The following is a 16,886-nucleotide window of genomic DNA, read 5'->3' as shown; positions in this document are numbered from 1 at the left end:
TAGCAAATAGCTGAAGGGCAAATCCAATGAAAATAGTTTTGAGTTTGAACAGGGAATTCAAAACAACTGAGTTCAAATTAATAGGGTCCAACTGTAACTACTTCTCCCACTCAGTGTTGTGAAATGCAGTCTTAAACAACAGAACTCATTGAACAGTAAAGAATATAGAGGACATTGTTTCCTGTACATGTATAAGGTTTCATTGAATCTGTTACATTCAATTCACTAGTTGTGAGGGTTCCAGATAAGTTTTCAAGACAGGATATCAATAGGGAATTCCAACAGGTCAATTCCAACTGTTCCCACAAAATCATTGTAAATTTTCTATTAATTTGTTGGGTCATGTAGCTGACCTTGTTAGGTTTTTGACCAGAGACCCCTCACTTATCTGGAACACTGGTTGTATGCACCAGTTTAGAATGACTGGTTTTTTTTTCTTTTTCTTTTCTTTTCTTAGCACTCACAAATGAACACAATAATTATAATTATTACTTTCCTGTACAAATTACAAATCATGAAATCAAACTTGAGACCTTTTGTTAATCCTTCATGCCACAATTATTTTCCACTTTGTCAGTGAAGCTTTTAATTCAATTTGATATTTGAGAATAGCATATGTAGAGCTTGGCAAAAATAAACTGTAGGCTTATGTTGTGGGTAAAATCATGACTCCAATTCATATATCTTATTAACCAAGTGCGAGGGCCATACTGGGAGAATATTAGCCCGAGGTCTTAACTGTACTGACCAAGCACAGCGAGGTCCATACCTAAAAGACCAAGGGTCAATATTCTTCCAGTATGATACCAAGCAAGCTTGGTTAATATGAGATTTATTACACGACTCTAACTGCCTGAAAATCTTAGGAGTAACCTAAGCTAAATACCATTGACACTTACGTTATTCTGTTTGTTCACTGTGGGATCACTGGGCACAGTGTCCAGTCCAATGCTTAGAGAGTATTGGACTGGCAATAAAGCAATCCCATTGGTTGATTTTAGTTATTGGACCTCTGAACTAGCACAGTTGTGTAACAAAAAAATTCTTATTTACATGCTTGATAAATGAATACCCTGTACATTTGAGACTTTAAATATATTTCAAAGAAGGAAGCAAGAGTCCACCTCCCCTAACCAATGTTTTCTGAAAAATATTAACAATTTTACTCTAACTCTGCACAATCTACAGCACTGACTTCTTCAACATTCTAAAATCAACACAAACTATTCTATCCTCACAGGCTCCTGGGTGCCAAGGGGATCACAAATAGGTAGCATTCATTTTAACCAATCCAGTTTTGGAATTAGCTAATCCAGATAATTTGCTTGAATGTTCATAGAAGCTGGAACAAAAAACTGAAAAAAAGGTCGAGCTACTACAGTAAGGGGCCTGGGAATGCCTTTTTTAAACACAAAGATGAAATCCAGAACAAGTTTGCTCAAGTGGAACCAGCTTTGGTTTCCAATCTAAATGATTTGCCTTCAGACATGGATTGTTTGGACTGCAATCTTAGATTGGTTTGGCCATAAATGGATTGAGAAATCTGACTTATTTCTGATTGCAAAATCTGGATTTAGCCTGGTAAAAAGAAGTGCTGTCATAAAGATAGGGGTATGCCTAATATTTCCCTTCCTTCAAACGACTAAGTTGTTCTTTTCACATATTCAAGACAGAGCTTTGAAGTGGAATCTATTTTTAATGCTTCTGTAAGAGGGTCACCAATGTGGTGTCTGCATACTACACTTTCCCCATATTATTATTTTCATAATAACTTGATAAATTAAAATTATACCAAGCTATTGATGATTGGTTTCTTTCCCTCTTTTTTCCTTCTGGACACTCCTCTCTGGCCCTCATTAGTGTCTAGAAGTTCTGTGGTTTGCCAGGAAATGGTAACCAATGGGAAAAAAAAACATCAAAGAGAAAAGTCCACTCATAGTAAGTCCAAAAAAAAAAAAAGATATGTGGATAATAAATTCTATGCCCCTAGCCTGAATCATGGTATTCTTCAGCAACCAGCAAATCTATCAAATTGAATGGACTTGCGACTTGCAACAACAACAATTTAATACATAATTACAGTGGACAGATTAGTTTAGGACAATGCAGGACAAAATGTCACTTCAGTATTTTTGTGATTGCCTAATTACGGCCAGTGTCAGGTTATATTAAGAATTATTGATTGTCCAGAACCTCCAACTCCCCAAAAAGTATTACAATATCTTGCTATGTTTTAATGGACCTGATTGAAGTAGTGACACAGTGATTGCATCATAGTTTGGTTACAGAAATAAATAATGATTGCACTGTCTGTCTGTGTATGAAAATATGGTTCATATTCAGTCAGCTTTCTTCCCCCCATTCCCTCCAGCAGATATCTTTGATTTACTACCAGGACTCTGCCAGTCCTCATTACTCCATCCACTTGATTCACCCCACTCATCATTGTCCCAATTTATCAGATCTCCCCAGCCATCGTTACTGGCTGTGGCATCAGTCTTTGGTGGTGTCCTGGTAGTTGCTCTTGCTGATGATTGCTTTGCAACCCCAGAGACACCATTCTTGGGTGGCAACTTTTGTTTTGGGCTCTCTGAGTCACTTCCCCAGGCCCAAGAATCTCCATTATCATCCTCATCACCACCTTCTGTTGTTGTTTTAACATTAATCCCCTCATCGTCATCAACCTCCTCTTTATTGATATCTGTGTAACTATCCCAATCCCAGTTTCCATCGCCATGACTAGTCGCATTGCTGAATGGCGACACACCATTGACAGCTCCATAGCCTCCTCCAGAGTTTGCACCACTTGTGAGAGATTTTGTACCATAATCACCACTGCTGTTTTGATTGACAAATGTTTGAATATTGGCCCAGCCTTTCACACTGGCAGTCTGCAGGTTTGTCCATCCCTTGGTACTGGCATCCCGTACCTATTAGCCAAGACAAATTTTCAGTTTAGAATAACTTTTAAACAATCAATGATGAGTATCTCCTGTGGAGAAAATTGGTGCATGCTAGGAGAACACATTGAAAAACACGTAGATTAATCATCTTCTTTGCTTGTGTTGCACATACAATGGTGTATGTAAATTTCAATTGTGCTCTGAAGTAGGGTCATGCATGACAAAAAGTTTCTGTCTGCTCTTTATGAAATCTCAGTACACTTTCTGTCTTATTCCCCAATCCTGGAGTGAATACTTAGAAGACTTCATGAAGTCATTTCAATCTATAGTTTATCAAGGTGTAGACCATAGAAAAATGTTATAGACTTGTTTATGCCTACCTTACTGGACAAAGTAGACATTGAAGCTGACATGTCATCAAGCAGTTTGCCCTCTTGAACCTGAAAATGAATAATATTATGAAACAGATACTGCAATCTTACAATTTTAATAAACAAGTCTGTTCCTGGAAAATTTTACTTTGCAAGACATTATGGGGTGTTATCAAAATGAAATACAAAATCTAAAAAAATAATACCAAAACCTCAGCCTATTATTTGGCTTTCAATGGCTTTTCAACATACCCTGGTGGACACTTTCTTTACACCTTCATTCATTGTAGTTCCCAGCTCTGCTGCCTATGGGTTAAAAGGAACAGAAAATAAAGTTTACTTTTGAACTATATATATTGCTACATTTTTGACAAAAAAAAGGTAAATTATGCATAAAAGAGATATTCATGATAATGCTAAATGTTTCTCAACTTTACATACCTTAGTTGCTGTGGGTTTAATAACTGATTCATTGACTGTAGAGCCCAGCTTGACAGCCTACAATTGAATTAAATTATTATTAAATTAATTCCTGGTAAAAATAGGAGACAGACTGTAGGAAAGGTGTTTACTTCAAATTACAGGTAAGCAGGAATTATGGTGGATTCTTGTGTTTTGTTGAATAATAATAATAACTTTGATGTTGAATAATAATAAGTTGCTAACCTGTTGGGAAGCAACTGTGGCAAATTGAGCAGCTCCTGCAGCAAATGAACTCCAGCCCTAAACAACAAAAACAAAATTAGGTGAAAATTGCAAATTTATTACCAGAAACTGTTTGTCTTATGAATTATACATTTCATTTTTTTTTAGACAAACTTCCAAGGGTGATAACTCTCTCATTTCGTCTTACAACATTGATACAGTATGCAGCAAACAGGTTACAAGAATGTAGAAATGAGATGTTAAAAGAAAGAAAAATGTTAAGAGAAATTGATGGTTCCCACTTACTGATGACAGTGATGAAAATGCTGTATCCCAACCTGAAAAATAAAGCAAGCCAAAATTAACAGACTGAACCAAATGAAAAATCAGTCAACAAACAATTGCGCAAACTTTGATCAGCAGTAAAATGAGCTGCTCAGGAAACCCAAACTAATATAACAAGAGCATGCCATAATGAAAGAGATCCATCACAGCAGAGGGATGTAAATTGAAGATCATGCTAAGCTGCTTATAACTAACAGCATTTTCGCTTACCTGAGCTGCTGTTTGATGTGGCTACAGGTCCTGATCCAAACCCAGTGTACCGTCCACCTTGGCTTGGGGGAAGATTGCTGCAGCAAAAAAAAAAAAAAAAACATCAATGAACAAAATTCTGCAATTTCAAAATCTTGGATCAGAGCTTTTTCCCTCAGACAATAATGAAACAATTATAGTAGTAACAGAAGAGAAAACTGTCACTAATTGATCAAACGAACCAATGAATAAACCTAAGAAAAAAAGGCCAGAAGAAAACAAGCTTGGGAAATATTTGACTAAGTTGGCTAGGTAATGCTATCTGCAGATAACAACAATAAGTCCAAACTTACTCAGGTCTTGAGGCATTTTCCATCTGTTTTCTACTGAAGAAATCCTCTTTTTGTGAATTTAATTCACTCCTACAAAATCAAGACAGCTTGTGACTCAGTATGAAAATTTCAAATGCTTAGCTCAAACCATTTTCCCCCTGCTCAAGGAAACCTTCCAGCTGAAACTTTTTGGACTACAGTGGCATCTATGTCAAGTTTGCCAGATTATCGAGGAGCGTCCCGAATACACAGCTGATCTCCCGGTCTCCCGTATGGTTCAACAATTCTACCGGACAAGCATATGAAACATAATGTTTCAGACATATTTTAGCCAGTTTTTTGGGGGAATTGTATGATATTTTATGTATTTTTGTGGTTGAATTGGCAGAGCTCTACTTTGAACAACTGTTTTTTAGGATCAAGAAGGTAAAATTGGCCATCTGCCAGATTTCAATTATTTTTTGTTGGCATCTCTGCAGTGGCCACCTTAGGCAGAACTGACAGGCACTTGTTGAGAAGTATCAGTTGTAGAGAGATTTAAATAAGAACAAAACTGTGTACTGATTGCCACTTGGTTAGGATGAAAAATTCTGGCTGTTGTGGAAAGGAGATGCTATAGATAGGTGACTGTTACTGCGGATAAGACTATTCTAATTTGTAAACTGAACATTTTTTACAATGGTTTTTGGTGAAGTTTTTGAAGGTTTAAAACACAGGACAATTTCCTTGTAAAATAGTTACAAGGCTAGTACATAATATATTTTAAAACATGCAATACTTTGTCAGTGGTAAATTTTATAGTTGAACAGCAAATTTCCTTTCATACTTTGATATTCCTAACATGAGTTCTGGTGAAGAGGCACTATGAGACATTGAACTTGAGCCATTTGACATCCGGCTGCCAGCTGTGCTGCTTGAACTTCTGGAGAGTGGTGGTTCCCAGTTTCTGGCAGTTGAGGTCTCCTCTGACCATGATCTTCCATCTGCTAAGGTTGAAATCTAATTGAAACAAGAGAAAAACTTTTAGCACCAGAGTGTATAGTCAAATGTTCAGAAATCAAAATCAGTCGAACTCAATCGGAAATTGAATGTTCGATTACTGAAGTTTTTGTGTGAGTTCAATTTAGTTCCATTACTGAACTCAATCATTCAATTTCAATTGAAATTCAGTCGATTGGGTTCAATTAACTATGCCAGGTGTATGGTGATGTTAAAACTAGAATTCTTCAACAGACCAACATCTAATTTCTCCATATTGCATCCATACAGTACCAGTCAAGTGATGAGAGTAACAAAACTCATCAGCTAAAGGATATCCCCATGAATAACCAACTTCTCACATTTCTTTTTAGGAGAAATTATGGCAATGGTTAAGGAGAATCGCTATTTCAATCTTAGGAAGGATGCATCTGGAAGAAAATCATACCTTGTCTCTGTACAATGCAGCTGCTTTGCTGTTATATTTTTCATGAATTGACATGTCTGGTCGATAATCTGGTTGAGATTTGAAGAATGCTTTGGCCTTGCTATTACCACCAACCTGTTTTAGAGATAATTGTTATAAAAAGTACTTAAAACATATATACAAAATCTGCAATCTGCAGCTGCTAATAGAACATTATATAAAAGGGAGTTCATTAAGATTTCAAGCAGTTGTCAAGAGGTTAGTATTCAGTGAGGAAATTGATTTACAAATTAATATTAAGAAGTCATTTAAAATACGGCAAAGTTAAGTTAACAGATAATCAATTTTCCCAGGACCTTGCTGTGAATGTTATTACCCTGTGATGCTTTCCCAGACTCATTATATGGCAAGCATCATGTCATATGGACTCAGTTTAGTATAAAATCAGTCACTTGTTCAATGAGTTCATTTGACAGGATTTGAGGATTCTAATCTGATACATTCACAATATTACTGTATGCCACCACTGGCAAGACAAGATGAAAACTTTTTGTTTCCACTCCGTGCTCTAATGATGACGAGGACAAGCCCAAATTGTCTACCAGCTAGCTGCTCATTACCCTGATGAGATGGATGTTTTAGGAGTTTGATAGATGTTTCTATAATTTAACAGCCAGGAAACATGTGTTAGCTGCCTAATTTCTAACTACCTCTATTTACAATGGACTTTATTTTTCCATGTCAGTGCCAAAATGTACTACAGTACCTCAGTACCTAACATCATAAAAAGCTTCACTGTTAGATCTATATTGTCATCCAGTTTTAAAACTTGAAGTATGTACCTTCATTTTTTCCAGCTCAATATCTTTCCACTTGTCCATAGTAACTGATCTGACAAAACTAAAGAATTCAACAACATAATTTACTTAATGATCCGATTTAGCTCATTAGGGGCTAATGGACTGTTGGTAGCTCAAGGGAGGTTGCTTATTGCAGATGGAAATTTGTTAGGGATGGGGCACTTATTTGTTTTTGAATGTGGTACAATACTTTAATGTTGGCCCATAGATTCAGTGATCAGGGTTGGCTGGGGTACATGTATGTAGCTGTTTTGTGTTCTTAGGTAGCTAACGATGTTGCCAGAGAGGGGAGAGGACTTTTTTTGTTTATAACTAAATCTTCCACAATAACATAGTTGCTGTTACAATACTTAACTTTACCCTAAATATAACCCAGGGACATACTGAATGTTAATACGTTAAAACATAGAGATTACTTAATCTAAAGTAAAACTAGAAATTCGTAGTTTATTTTGTTGTACGCAAACATATCTCATTTACGTATTTTAAGCTCACGTACGAGATTGTAAATTTTAATTTTAGCTTTTCTTGATTCGTAACCAATTCAAGGGGCAGAAAAACAAAAAAGTCCCAAAGCAATTAACAACTGTGAACTTATTAAACCCACTTGTTATACCACAATGAAAACCTGTGACGCCATCAAATTCTTGCTCAATAGAATTCCATACTTCATACACCACCGAAATCATAATAAGAGATTTGTGTGCAACCGGCTTCCCGCGAGAAAAAATATATCCCTCAGGTTTTGACATAAAAATTTACACCAAGACCACTACAGTACATTAACATCGCAAGCATCATATTATTGTACCTTAAATGAACTCCTAATCCACGATGTTTGCCGGAGCATTCAAGACAGATCCATATTCCATAGGTCACGCTCACCCACTGAGGATTATGAGCCCCACATTCGAAACAACTCTACGCGATCAGAAAAACAAGAAATGGTCACAATTTTCGTACAAGAGTGATAGGAAATTACATTTCGTATTATATATTTCGATTCTACTTACACTATTACCGTCCTTCGGCTTTATTTCCTTTAAAACTCGCCTAGTTCGAGGACTGGCCATGTCGATTTCACTGAACTTCCTCCGATCTTTCACCGCCTCCGCTTTCGCTTTACGTGTACTTGTGCCACAGGTGGCTCACGGGAATTCGTATTTCACTTCCGCTTATGCTGATGACTTCCGGTTTCCTCCCATCCATCTGCCCCTGGTTGCGCACAATATTAATTTGCAGCTGTTTATGGACTTCATAAAGACGGGAAAATGGCCGAAGAAGAGTGTAAAATAAAGATCGCGGTTGTAGGAGAATCAGGAGTTGGTAAGAGCTGCATTATCAGCAGTTTTTGTAGCAGTAAGGAAGGGGAGACGACAGAAGGTCAGTTGATAAATATTTAATTTTTTTTCACTTATTCTTCGGAACGTAATCCATGTTTTTCTTCACCTCGGGGTGCTAATTACAGCTGCTCGTCGTCCGTCGATGATGTTTATTTTGTCATCGTTCACTTTTATCACTATACTGCGATTAGACTATTATTATTTTATTGCGATTTTAATACGCCGTTTAAAATCCCGTTTTAATTTCGTCCGGAATTTAACCTGTTTTTCGAACGATAAAATATATTCCCGATTATTAACCCTTAAAATTAGCAATTCACTTCACACGCTACGTTCTTTTGCATCACAATTATGTTCAATCACCATGGATACACATCGGAAAGAGTGAACAAAATCATCTGACCGATGGGAGTCTGGGTAAAACTCCGGGTTACGGAGGCTCTAGGATCAGGAGAAGACTGAGGACAAGCAAACAAGAAGCTTGAAGAAGCTCGAGATTACCTTTTATTGCGAAAAAAAGTTTAACAAGTTAAACTTATTTTGCCTCAAAATAAAATGGCCTATTATAGCGGTAAAATGTGTTGCTGATTAATTTAATTATTTGAAGGAAATGGGGGAAAGTTGCACGGCTCCCCAACCCACAGTAAACATGCGAATTCTGTGTCACCGGCAGGTCAGGAAATAACAATAGAGAAAATTGAAGTGGAGGGCAAAGAGATCAGACTTCAAATAATGTATGTATTTTAAACATATTTTAGTATTAAAAAAGCTGAAACTGTCACTTACTTTCGCCGAAACTTAATTTCGCGAAAATGGAACTGCATATTTCGCGGGATTTAAATCTCACAATTTGGTCCAAAAAAAACGGTACCGAAACTAAATTTCGCGAAAATTGTCAAAATACTGATCTTTATTCACAAACAGTTAGTCTCAGTATACGCACAACTGATTTTAATTTTCCATATAGCAATAGTTCCCAAGGACTCTGAACAAAGCCATATAGCAAAACAAAACTGAAAACAACTTGACATGTTCCTTTGCAACAAAGCAGAGCTATACGGAGTACATGACAACGCCTGTCTGCGCTTACAATTGAAGGACATCGTCAATTTCTTCATATGGATCCTCGGGAGTAAGAGCTGACTTTCTCCCCTCTTGGCTGCGCAGCGCTTTGATTAAATAATTATATAGCAGAGTATTAAATCTCACGTGGTTATTTACGCGATGTTTTGAAAATCGTGAAAATTAAGTGTCGGGAAAATAATTAACAATAAGGTATTACTGTTTTTAGATTTTACGATGTGTGATTCCGTAGAAAAGTATTAAGTGCATTCCCTTTCGAGAAAGGTTCTCAAAGAAACAGAGAGTGGGAGATTTGCTACAATTTACACTCTAGAATAGCAATAAACTCTGCAGCCTTTTTACAAAAAGACACCCCAAGCAACTGTAAGTGGAAAATCCGTCACATTTTCCCCCCCCAAAATTATTTTCTCATGTGGGGTCCCCTAAGTTATCTAAATGTGTTATCTAAAGGAACGTATGGAGCCAGGAGCCCAGGGGAGCTTAACTGGAATTTCCAGAGGGGTGGGTAGGGGAAAAGGTGCAAACCAAAAGACCCTCTCATATGTATGGTAGGAGGGTTAAAGATGGTAGTACAAAACAACACAATTTACAGGTCTTGCTCAGTAGTTCTTGTTTTAGTAAATTATGTTTGTTTGTTTTATTTTCTGCTAAGTGATGCAGCTGGAACTAAAGACATTCGGAAATCACTTTTCAAAGGAGCTAGAGTAAGTATAACTTATTGTAAGATACTACTTTTAAAAGAGCAGGGTCCTGATTTAAAACACTAGCATAAGACCAGGTTTTGCTTGTTCTGATCAACAGAACATACCCATTAGTTAATTAGACTGTCTAAGCTCCAGACAGCTGCATGGGGGAAACTGAATGATTGTGATATTTTCTAACTTACACTAAGAAACTTAGGCTGTTTAACCCAGCGTTTATTTAACTGGTGCAAAGCCATGCAGTTTTTAGGCCTTTTAGGCCCGGAATTTAATAAAGAAAATATGGTTTAGGGGTATTTCAAGGGTGTCAGGGCCTCTTCATATGAGCCCTCTAACCGGGCTGGCTTGGTCCCGGGGACGGCAAGTTTTGTGTTTGTTCATATGGGAAATTTCAGCCCGGTCGACTTAGATGGCAAAAGATTTGAACGGAATTTAAAACAAAACCAAAATGGTGTAACATAAACGTCTCGTTCGCGACTGCTTTGTGGACTCTCACAACTTTACTCATAAAGCTAACTCGCGTACTTCTGAAGTGCAAACACATACCTTGCAAGGCAAAAATTGTGCCATTTTGGCCGCTATGATGTGAAAGCGGAGCTTGTTTTGTTTTGTTTTGTTTTCTTTTTTCAAAAAAAGTTTCGTCCCGGTCACCCGGGCTGGAGTGTTCGTATACGAAATTTTCACCCCAGTTACCGAGATCTCGGCAACCGAGCCATCCCGGCTTCTCATATGAACACATGGAAATTTTTAAGAAGGAAAGGGTAGGGAGACGAGATCTCGGTTGACCGGGCTCAGTATATTAAGAGGCCCTCAGTTTGAGTCTTCAGTCTTAATGGAAAATCATCTTTCTCACAGGGCATAATGGTGGTATATGACATCACAGATGAAAACTCGTTTAAGAGTTGTTCAAAGTGGTTACAGGATATTGATCAGGTAAGTAGCGAAGAAAAATTTGCATGCACTTTAATAAAAACGGTTCACAGAGTACCTAGTGCAAAGCAAATAGAAGCTACATTTTGATGGAACTTGTTGGGTGAGTTGGTTTTTCGGTGCAGACTTAAGCACTCGATTTATAAAAGATTATTCCTTCTCGCTGCTTGTTAATAGTTCTGTTCAGCTCTATAGGATATCTATCAATGTCTTTCTAGCCTGAAATCTGCAAACTCATATGTTTAGCTAGCTCTAATTAACTGACCTAGTAAGCCATCTTGGCTTGATCAGTAACCAACTGACCGGGAGTGACTTTGTAAACCTACAATCAACAAAATGAGAATTGAGTATATTTTTGACATAACAGTACCAATTTGGTCTGTTTTCCGTTCTCAATCTGAATATGGTTAGCTATGGGCATCATTGCCTCAATTTATGCATGCAAAATAAAACAGCTACAAAGCTGGCCTATTTACGCTTTTGCAATGTAAAAATCTCGCTCAAACGTGACTGAGCAGTTCGCTTGGTATCATAGGCCTGCAATGCGTGCAAAATAATCTGACAACAGAGTTGTCTCCACCCATTGTGGCCAAAGTTTAAGCTTGTTATCTATGGACGGTGCTGATAACAAAAAAATGTTATTTCTTATTAGCACTGTGAAAGATATCCCACAATAGCTGTCATTGGAAATAAATGTGACATGGAGGACAGAAGAGTTATCACCAAGAAAGCATTGGAAAAGGTAACGGTCATAATATACTGCCAGCTTACTAAAATTTGATTTATGTAAGCTTTGATGACTAGCTTGGTATTGTGTACTCCAACATATTTCCTTTATTTATTTTGTGGAATTGAGGTAATAGAACACGGTTGTTTCTTTTTCTTTTCTTAAATTGGACGACACACGTTAATTACAATACTAACATTACATGCAATACTAACATAACTTACATAATAAAACTTACATAATAATATACATCACTAATATTACTTACACTATTTACATTACTTACTGACTCTACTTACAATATATATAATCGTTACATTACTTACAATATTAACTCTACTCTCAGCGTTATCATTACAATGTTGACAATACTACTATTGTAAAGCGCTTTAGAATTATTTTGTAATTTTAGCGCTATATAAATGTAATATTATTATTATTATTATTATTATTATTATTATTATTATTATTATTATTATTATTACTTGCCCTGCTTACACGGCTGTCCTGGCTGTCTCTTTTAACATAGTCTGATGCAAACACTCTAATGGGCGAGAGACAACTCAACACTTTCCTCTGTTGTCAATAGTTCAAGCCTTTTACCCCAAAAACATGCTGAGGGGTACTAGCGCTTAACAAGTGCGGAAATCATGCGCCTTTTAGATTTAAATAGTAATCCAATTGTCCCGTTAATCCTTTATACGGATTTCCCTTCCCACCTCGAGTGTATGGTAAGATCACGTAAACTATGTTTTCATCTCCGTGAAACAGCAAACACTTTTGTACAAGAGTAATTTATTTGTGACAAGCGGATCCTGTTAGGTTGCTTGGATGAAAGTCTGTTTTTTTTTTGTTTTTTTTTAACTAGTTATGCGATCACTAATTTACTTCCATCCATTTTTTTTAGTTTGCCATAAACCACGGTGTTTGCTTTATGGAAGTCAGTGGAATGACGGGCGTCAACATCAGGGAATCCTTCAAGCTAATAGCAGAGGAAGTTCTTTATGAGAATGCGGAATTAAGAGAATCTGAAGGGCGTAACCACTGCTGTAGATTGCTTTGAAGATCTCTTTAATATGTATGACATGAACTCAGCACTTGCTGACGACGATATAGATGAAGATAGCAGTTCATTACTTTTAGTGCTGGAACTGCGTTGAAGTTTTAGCTAATTTTGCGTACATGTATTGGCATTTGATTCTCTCCTACAATATCAGAAGAATTCCCGTAATATTAAAGTACATGCATTTCAACTTGTCTACAGAATCACCTTTCATTAACCTTCCACTGTGCGTGTTTGCAAGCTTGCTCTTATCAAAGAAGCAGAGAGGCTTCAACAAAAACCCAGATGTCACCGTTATTTGCGAATTGACATTTTAATGCACAATTTATAAATCAGAGTCGTAGTAAATAAATTTATTATATGGCTAAACTGGTATGCGATGAAAAGGAGAATTGAGATTGGAAGAATGGTGCTATGATTACTTCAAAGATATTTGATTAAATTTATAGAATTGGAACCGGCTATATCGGTAGAATAGGACAGTAGTAGAATCGGAAAAATCGTACAACTGGAGTCCGGTTTGGTAAGTCCATTACTTTAGTCTTAAAATCTTAGCAAATCTGTACTGCTAAGTGGGAGGGTATTACCCCAAATCGGTATATAATTCCACTACTCTCTGAATGGTACATTTGCAGGCTCACTCGAGAAGTCTAGTTCCTTGATGACAATCGTCACAGGACAGGAGCGCTTCTGCAAGTGGTCTCTTCCAGGCGTTTAGTTAGTTCGCGCTGCACCCCAACTAACTGAACGCCTGGAAAAGGCTATCTTGCAAAATGTTTACCTGGAGCTTTTCCGCTGGATGGTTTACAAGCGGTTTGCTTTCAAATACACTTCCCAGTCCTCTCCGAGGCGCGCAGCTGCCACAATAGATTTGGGTGACTAACTATGGGTGCACCAAAGAGCTTGAGAACCACATACCCAAATAACTAATGAATGGGGCTATAGCAATTTTTTAAAAGGCATCTATAGTGTCTTGGTGGTTCCAGTCTCATCATAGGTCAACCTCTTTCACTTGAAAGAACTTTAAAATTAATAAACTCGAAAATGGCGCAAAAATCGCGAGCTTCACTTCGCTTCAGTAGTTCCGTGACGCAAATAAAAGAAGCTATGACAATACAGTGACGATAATGAAAATCATTTGTTCCTGTGAATGTACTTTCTATTCTTCTGTCAAAATAAACACTTGTCATTTCTTTATTCTTTGTCATTTTTCAACCAATCACAAATTTGAAGTGTTTCCTGAGAGGTCAAACTTCTGCATGTAAAAGCTAATGTGCCTTCTTCGGTCAGTCATTTCATTATCATTCGTTGTTAATATACTAAGTGTTCTGTTGAGGGATAAGGGCCAATTTATATTTTATAACAAAATTCTACAAATTCTGAAGTGAAGCAAACCGTGAGGGGCGAGTCTGAGAAGAAGCAATAGTTTGACTCGCTTTTTTGCTTCTTCTTTCTTGAGTTACGAATAACTGGAACTTTAGCAGGGAGCTAGAATAAAAGTGTGCGCAAATTGTGTAGGAGAACTAATAACGATCATAGAGCTTCGAAGAGCGTTGATCAAGAATAAGTAAAGAATCCATCCCTTAGCTCTCCGTTGTCATGTATAAATCATGCTAGAAGCCTTCGCACGTCATGCAGGCAGTTGTAATTTCAGTGATCTAATGCCGGAAATGGTAAGGGAGTAACGAAAAGAATTATTTTTTACCCGAATGAACTATGCGTATGTAAAATTGTAGAAAACGAACTTTAGTCGAAGACCACTTATTAACTAATACAAACTCATTAACGCGAACCAACGCGAAAATTGAGGCGAGATTAAATTCACTGATAGAACGTCCAGAAGCGCGAGAATAAGTTGAAATACAGATGTATAACGGTGATATGCAAAACCTGGAAATATTGTTGTTAGCAATGACTTTTATAGCACTTGGTGGCTCCTAAAGGAGCCGTCTGTATTTTGGCGCCAGAAAATTACGCGTTAGCCTTCTTCTCGGTCTTCTTGGGCAGGAGAACAGCCTGGATGTTGGGAAGAACGCCACCCTGTGCGATGGTTACACCGGCGAACAGTTTGTTCAATTCTTCATCATTGCGCACAGCCAGTTGAAGGTGACGGGGGATGATTCTTGTCTTCTTGTTGTCACGAGCAGCGTTGCCCGCCAACTCAAGGATCTCAGCGCTCAAATACTCGAGCAGTGCAGCGAGATACACTGGAGCTCCCGCGCCGACGCGCTCGCCGTAGTTGCCCTTACGCAGATGGCGGTGGATACGACCAACAGGAAACGGGAAGAACGAGATTTGGCTTTAGTGCCCTTTGCTTTACCTTTGCTGCGACCAGTCATGATGAAAATACTGAATGAACGCGCGGATGTCGGCCACAGCTTTTGAAAGTAAGCGGCGGATCGAACGGTGCCAATCAGAACCTACTGAAGTCTTCGAACCATTGAACCATAGAATACGTATGGATTAAGCTTTGTTGTGGGAAAACAGAAGCCAAGCCGTTATCCAATCAAACAACGTGGATTTCGATCCACTCATAATTTATGTACAGTATAAATAGCATAAATTTTGGACGAATAGTCATTTGCTCCTGCAAGTTTGAGAAGATGGCACCCAAAACTCCAGTTGGAAAGAAAGGCGAGAAGAAGGCCGGTAAAAAGGCGACCGTCGATGGAAAGAAGAAGAGAAGGGGAAAGAGAAAGGAAAGCTATGCTATCTACATCTACAAGGTGTTGAAGCAAGTTCACCCTGACACTGGTATCTCCAGCAAAGCCATGGGCATCATGAACTCGTTCGTCAACGACATTTTCGAGCGCATCGCCACCGAAGCTTCCCGCCTTGCCCACTACAACAAGAAGTCGACCATCAGCTCCCGCGAGATCCAGACCGCCATCAGGCTGCTTCTACCCGGTGAACTGGCCAAACACGCCGTCAGTGAAGGCACTAAGGCCGTCACCAAGTACACCAGCAGCAAGTAAACTCCCCGTGCGGGTTTCCCGCCTAAAACAACGGCTCCATTAGGAGCCACCAAATGTGATAAAAGTCAATGATCATATCAGTTCAAATCCCTCCTGAAAATGAAAAAAAGTGTCCTCCTCGATCTAAACCTTACTTGGACATACCATTGCTGCATGTTATCTAAGGCCCTCTAAGATCGACTGAACATGAATCAAATCTGTAGGGTTTCCTCCCATGTTTCCTCCTTTCTAACATTCTAAGAAGTTCCTAGTTATTGTTAGTCGGTTTGATTCACTCTCCACTGGTAGAGCTTTGAATGTCCTTATTTCATTAAGGGTACATGCACGCGATTAGTAAAAACTGAGCTATCAAAATTTGGGGCGTTTGCTGTACGAATCCCGCAAAAATATTGCATATGAACCCGGTAACCGAGGCCTGTGCTCACGGCTTTTCTCACAGCTTTAAGACCCTTGAAGTGAAATGCAGTTTTATGACCTGCAGGGTTGTGGGCAAACGGCTTTCGCCCCGCCAATTGTGTGTGCACGCGAACTAGCTACCGAGCTATAATTGAAAACCTCTTCGTATTTTCAGATAACTTTTTTTTCGGTATTTCCATCCCCGCTCACTGATAGCTTCGCCGCAGAAAAAGAAAGAAAACACTCTGGCACCCAGGGTAGGCATAAGCGGACATCCATATCCAAAACTAATCTAGCCTGCAACCTCTGCTTTGATCCACGCACGCATTAAATTAAGGACACTTTGCAAGAATGGCGCCTAAATTTGAACAATACTTTTTTCATCCTTTAGCTTGTGTTGATGTTTCCAGACAAAGGATGTTTTTTTTCACAGGAATGTGAGGCTTAGGATGTATTAGCATTGTTATTCAAATATCGGCGCCATTCATGCAAAACGTGTAACGGCTAGGCTTCTCCTGCAACTTTGCCAGAAATTAAAGCCAAAAGTGATCGAGAAACCGTACCTTGGACTCCGCGCTCCTCCTCCGCTCCGGCAACCATCCTATCTCTCGGACCATC

General features: G+C 38.3%; 2 protein-coding genes and 2 pseudogenes across 2 annotated transcripts; 2 read left to right on the top strand and 2 right to left on the bottom strand.

The window, feature by feature from the left end:
- Window positions 1-2,053: 2,053 nt before the first annotated feature.
- Window positions 2,054-8,212, bottom strand: LOC145462997 (ADP-ribosylation factor GTPase-activating protein 1-like). The gene is made up of 13 exons (XM_081446691.1): window positions 8,064-8,212; window positions 7,862-7,971; window positions 7,033-7,090; window positions 6,212-6,325; window positions 5,612-5,784; window positions 4,807-4,875; window positions 4,475-4,551; window positions 4,226-4,257; window positions 3,941-3,997; window positions 3,716-3,772; window positions 3,527-3,580; window positions 3,284-3,343; window positions 2,054-2,930 (listed from the first exon to the last, which is right to left on the bottom strand). The coding sequence occupies exons 1-13, from the start codon at window positions 8,121-8,123 to the stop codon at window positions 2,340-2,342; spliced, it is 1,512 nt and encodes a 503-aa protein (XP_081302817.1). The 5' UTR covers window positions 8,124-8,212; the 3' UTR covers window positions 2,054-2,339.
- Window positions 8,213-8,321: 109 nt separating this feature from the next.
- Window positions 8,322-13,895, top strand: LOC145463013 (ras-related protein Rab-10-like). Its single transcript, XM_081446706.1, has 6 exons — window positions 8,322-8,433; window positions 9,067-9,127; window positions 10,129-10,180; window positions 11,033-11,110; window positions 11,760-11,849; window positions 12,742-13,895. The coding sequence occupies exons 1-6, from the start codon at window positions 8,322-8,324 to the stop codon at window positions 12,895-12,897; spliced, it is 549 nt and encodes a 182-aa protein (XP_081302832.1). The 3' UTR covers window positions 12,898-13,895.
- Window positions 13,896-14,031: 136 nt separating this feature from the next.
- Window positions 14,032-15,236, bottom strand: LOC145464494 (histone H2A pseudogene; annotated as a pseudogene).
- A 201-nt stretch (window positions 15,237-15,437) lies between these two features.
- Window positions 15,438-15,880, top strand: LOC145464492 (histone H2B.1 pseudogene; annotated as a pseudogene).
- The last annotated feature ends 1,006 nt before the right edge of the window (window positions 15,881-16,886 follow it).

This window comes from Orbicella franksi, chromosome 12 (genome assembly GCF_964199315.1).
Source record: "Orbicella franksi chromosome 12, jaOrbFran1.1, whole genome shotgun sequence".
Taxonomy (NCBI): Eukaryota; Metazoa; Cnidaria; class Anthozoa; order Scleractinia; family Merulinidae; genus Orbicella; species Orbicella franksi.
Note: the sequence above shows the minus strand (reverse complement) of the source record. Positions and strands in the feature narration are given on the sequence as shown.

Excerpts from the sequence above, each read along its gene's own strand:
- LOC145462997 (XM_081446691.1), bottom strand. The coding sequence starts at position 8,123 with ATGGCCAGTCCTCGAACTAGGCGAGTTTTAAAGGAAATAAAGCCGAAG. Across the intron at positions 4,552-4,806 it reads GAAAATGCCTCAAGACCTGA|CAATCTTCCCCCAAGCCAAG; the intron begins GTAAGTTTGGAC and ends TTTTTGCTGCAG. Across the intron at positions 3,581-3,715 it reads TTAAACCCACAGCAACTAAG|GCAGCAGAGCTGGGAACTAC; the intron begins GTATGTAAAGTT and ends TTTAACCCATAG.
- LOC145463013 (XM_081446706.1), top strand. The coding sequence starts at position 8,322 with ATGGCCGAAGAAGAGTGTAAAATAAAGATCGCGGTTGTAGGAGAATCA. Across the intron at positions 8,434-9,066 it reads GGAAGGGGAGACGACAGAAG|GTCAGGAAATAACAATAGAG; the intron begins GTCAGTTGATAA and ends TGTCACCGGCAG. Across the intron at positions 9,128-10,128 it reads GAGATCAGACTTCAAATAAT|TGATGCAGCTGGAACTAAAG; the intron begins GTATGTATTTTA and ends TTTTCTGCTAAG.